Source organism: Sparus aurata, chromosome 6 (genome assembly GCF_900880675.1).
Source record: "Sparus aurata chromosome 6, fSpaAur1.1, whole genome shotgun sequence".
NCBI classification, from domain to species: domain Eukaryota; kingdom Metazoa; phylum Chordata; class Actinopteri; order Spariformes; family Sparidae; genus Sparus; species Sparus aurata.
In genome coordinates, this window is record NC_044192.1 from 36,083,265 (window position 1) to 36,087,071 (window position 3,807).

The 3,807-nt window shown below is 40.2% G+C and overlaps 1 protein-coding gene across 1 annotated transcript; it reads right to left on the reverse strand.

The window, feature by feature from the left end:
* Positions 1-788: 788 nt before the first annotated feature.
* On the reverse strand, positions 789-1,989 carry LOC115582627 (RNA-binding protein 25-like). Its single transcript, XM_030418695.1, has one exon. It carries the CDS (start codon positions 1,981-1,983, stop codon positions 1,216-1,218), a length of 768 nt encoding a protein of 255 aa, XP_030274555.1. The 5' UTR covers positions 1,984-1,989; the 3' UTR covers positions 789-1,215.
* Positions 1,990-3,807: the final 1,818 nt, after the last annotated feature.

A 3,807-nucleotide genomic window follows, 5' to 3' on the forward strand; every position in this document is an offset into this window, starting at 1 on the left:
AACTTAGGACCTCATGTAGTCATGCTACATTTGCATATCTAATGAGCACCGTGCAGCTGGGCTGCGCTCCTCCCCACATAACTTCTCTGTCCCACTCAGGGGAGGAGCAAACGAGGAGCACACAGTGATACAGATCATGTAACTGAATATAATATATAAACACATTTATTATATATTGATCTTTACAGCATTGAGCCACCATGGTTAAAATGTAAATTTCCTACTGCTTCAGGATCCAAATGAGGACACAGGAGCAACAGATCAAGTCTTTGACAATAAGCCTCAAATTAAATAGATGTAAAACCCAACTACTCTTCTCACGACCCTTGAAACTTTTGAGTCATGCTTAACCTCTCCAAAATGTCATGCTCCTCCCCCCAACAGGTGGCCCTCAGTATCTCTAGAGTAAGGTTGGATGAAGATGCATTTAATGGCCTTGTGAATGGCCAGGACAAACAAGGGCCCTGCACTGGGGATCCTCATAACCCCCCAAGCACCTGGAAAGAACTAACAATCGAAATACAAGGCGGATTCTCTGGATTCCAGATAGGAGCATCTCTGGTGTAGGAGTTGGAGTTGGAGTTGTTTTAGTGTTACTATACTGAGAAAGTGGTCTGTAATCCAAGAGAACAACAACAAATGTTTACCCCCTTTCCTGGGGTCAAGACTGGTCATGATTGGAGCAAATTTTGAAAAATAAAACAACATGTTTACTTCCCTGCATCACTGGTGGGAGTATATAAAAACTACCTTACTCTTCTGAACTGTTGAACACAGAACACACAGTATACGGCTTTTGGACCAATCTTTACTGTGAAGCTTTTCACGATTAGGAAAGCAGACAAATATAGAAAAATAGATACAAAAAAACTCTTTAGCTAAACCCTGTACACATTTAAATGCTAGGATTACTGGACTCATGACTTTGGGAAAAACAAATTCCACTATTTTGCAAGTTGACCAGTTCTATAGATCACATCAAATTCAAGGAACTCTGAACTGAACATTTTAATGCACATGCTTAATTTTCCCCTTTTCTAAAGGTTTCGATCAGTTTCCATTTCCTCCAGGAAACTGATCGAGTGCATCTTCCAGGTTTGTGCTGTTCCACTTGATCCTTCTTCACTTTTCCTCTCACTCGTCTCCAAATCCTCCTCTTTTAGCCTTCTCCTTTGCAATTCTTTAGCCCTACTCCTCATCATCACCACATGCTCCTCATCTTTCTTTGCTCTTCTCCTGAATCTCCTTTTTAACTTTACTACTTGTCATCACCAAAGGAGCTTCTTGAATCTTTGGTTCTCTCTTCTTTCCCTTTTCACTCTTACTCTCCATCTTCTCCAAAGACTTCTCTTGATTCTTTGTTTCTCTCTTCTTTCCCCTTTCACTCTTACTCTCCATCTTCTCCAAAGGCTCCTCTTGAATCTTTGGTTCTCTCTTCTTTCCCTTTTCACTCTTACTCTCCATCTTCTCCAAAGACTCCTTTTGAATCTTTGTTTCTCTCTTCTTTCCTTTTTCAGTCTTACTCTCCATCTTCTCCAGAGACTCCGCTTTAATCTTTGTTTCTCTCTTCTTTCCTTTTTTACTCTTACACTCCATCTTCTCCGAAGACTTCTCTTGAATCTTTGTTTCTATTTTGTTTCCTTTTTCACTCTTACCCTCTATCTTCTCCAAAGACTTCCAGGTTTGTGCTGTTCCACTTGATCCTTCTTCACTTTCCCTCTCACTCGTCTCCAAATGCTCCTCTTTTAGCCTTCTCCTTTGCAATTCTTTAGCCCTACTCCTCGTCATCACCACATGCTTCTCATCTTTCTTTGCTCTACTCCTGAATCTCCTTTTAACTTTACTACTCGTCATCACCAAAGGAGCTTCTCGAATCTTTGGTTCTCTCTTCTTTCCCTTTTCACTCTTACTCTCCATCTTCTCCAAAGACTTCTCTTGAATCTTTGTTTCTCTCTTCTTTCCCCTTTCACTCTTACTCTCCATCTTCTCCAAAGGCTCCTTTTGAATCTTTGTTTCTCTCTTCTTTCCTTTTTCAGTCTTACTCTCCATCTTCTCCAAAGGCTCCTTTTGAATCTTTGTTTCTCTCTTCTTTCCTTTTTCAGTCTTACTCTCCATCTTCTCCAGAGACTCCGCTTTAATCTTTGTTTCTCTCTTCTTTCCTTTTCAGTCTTACTCTCCATCTTCTCCAGAGACTCCGCTTTAATCTTTGTTTCTCTCTTCTTTCCTTTTTTACTCTTACACTCCATCTTCTCCGAAGACTTCTCTTGAATCTTTGTTTCTATTTTGTTTCCCTTTTCACTCTTACCCTCTATCTTCTCCAAAGACTTCCAGGTTTGTGCTGTTCCACTTGATCCTTCTTCACTTTCCCTCTCACTCGTCTCCAAATGCTCCTCTTTTAGCTTTCTCCTTTGCAATTCTTTAGCCCTACTCCTCATCATCACCACATGCTTCTCATCTTTCTTTGCTCTACTCCTGAATCTCCTTTTAACTTTACTACTCGTCATCACCAAAGGAGCTTCTCGAATCTTTGGTTCTCTCTTCTTTCCCTTTTCACTCTTACTCTCCATCTTCTCCAAAGACTTCTCTTGAATCCTTGTTTCTCTCTTCTTTCCCCTTTCACTCTTACTCTCCATCTTCTCCAAAGACTTCTCTTGAATCTTTGTTTCTCTCTTCTCTCCATTTTCATTCTTACTCTCCATCTTCTCCAAGGACTCCTCTTGAATCTTTGTTTCGCTCTTCTTTATTTTTTCACTCTTACTCTCTATTTTCTCAAAAGAGTCTTCCTGTGTCTCTTTCTCTGTATTTCGTCCTTCTTTTATCTTATTTTCTGTCTTATTTTTGTCTTCACCTTCAGTCTTTGACTTCTCTAAAGAGCCCTCATCCACTTCACCTTCTTTTTCTTGTCCTTTATATTCTCCCGCCCTTCCTTCAGACAGGTTCTTGTCGAATGTTGTGTCTGCCACTGAAATTTCATTCTCCAACAGCAACTCTTTGGAGACTGTTTCTCCCACGGATCCTTTACGTTAAGTAAATAAAGATTGGTTACTATTGAAAACTGTACCAGTATTCATTCTTTGCATTTTAGTATGTATTTACCTAAGGGAATCATCTGTCCGACTGTGGATCCCGCCTGGTGTTTGATGATGTCACCTTAAAAGTGTATAGTAAATACATGTTGAGAATTATTTTGAAAGAACATATTATTTGTTAGAATTAATAAGTTAAAATATGAGTCAACATTCAAATTCATAAAAAACTGTTAATATGTTAAATATGTAGTTAAGGAGAACTGCATTTCATTTCATTTGATGTGGAGTAATACTAAAAACAGACTTCAATACCCAGGATGCTCTAGGGGAAAAAGGTGAACGTGGCGTAATGACGTCAGATTTTGTTGCAGGAAGCTATCGCTGTACCTCTCGTTTAGTTAGCACCAGCTGTAGGTATGGGGTTTTTTGTTGCCTTTCTTTACTCACTAAAGGACGTCTGAATGGAATTAACAGTCTCGCCTAGTAATTTTTAGTCATGAGCTAATTTTGATACATTTTTTGGTGCCGAAACCCGGGAAGCAGGAGATGATGGCTGACGAAGACAGGGACAACAAGGGGCAACTGGAAGGTAGGGAACAACTTACTGAAAGGTCAAAAAGAAAGTGTCGGACAATACGGAGTTCCACCACAAGACTGCTGAATCAGATCGATGCTGAACTATTAAAGGAAGACCCGAACGTTGGCCGTGTACAAGAGATGCTGGCTATATTGTCAGCAAAGGAGGACGGCTTGCGTGAGCTTGACCGCGTAGTGGAGG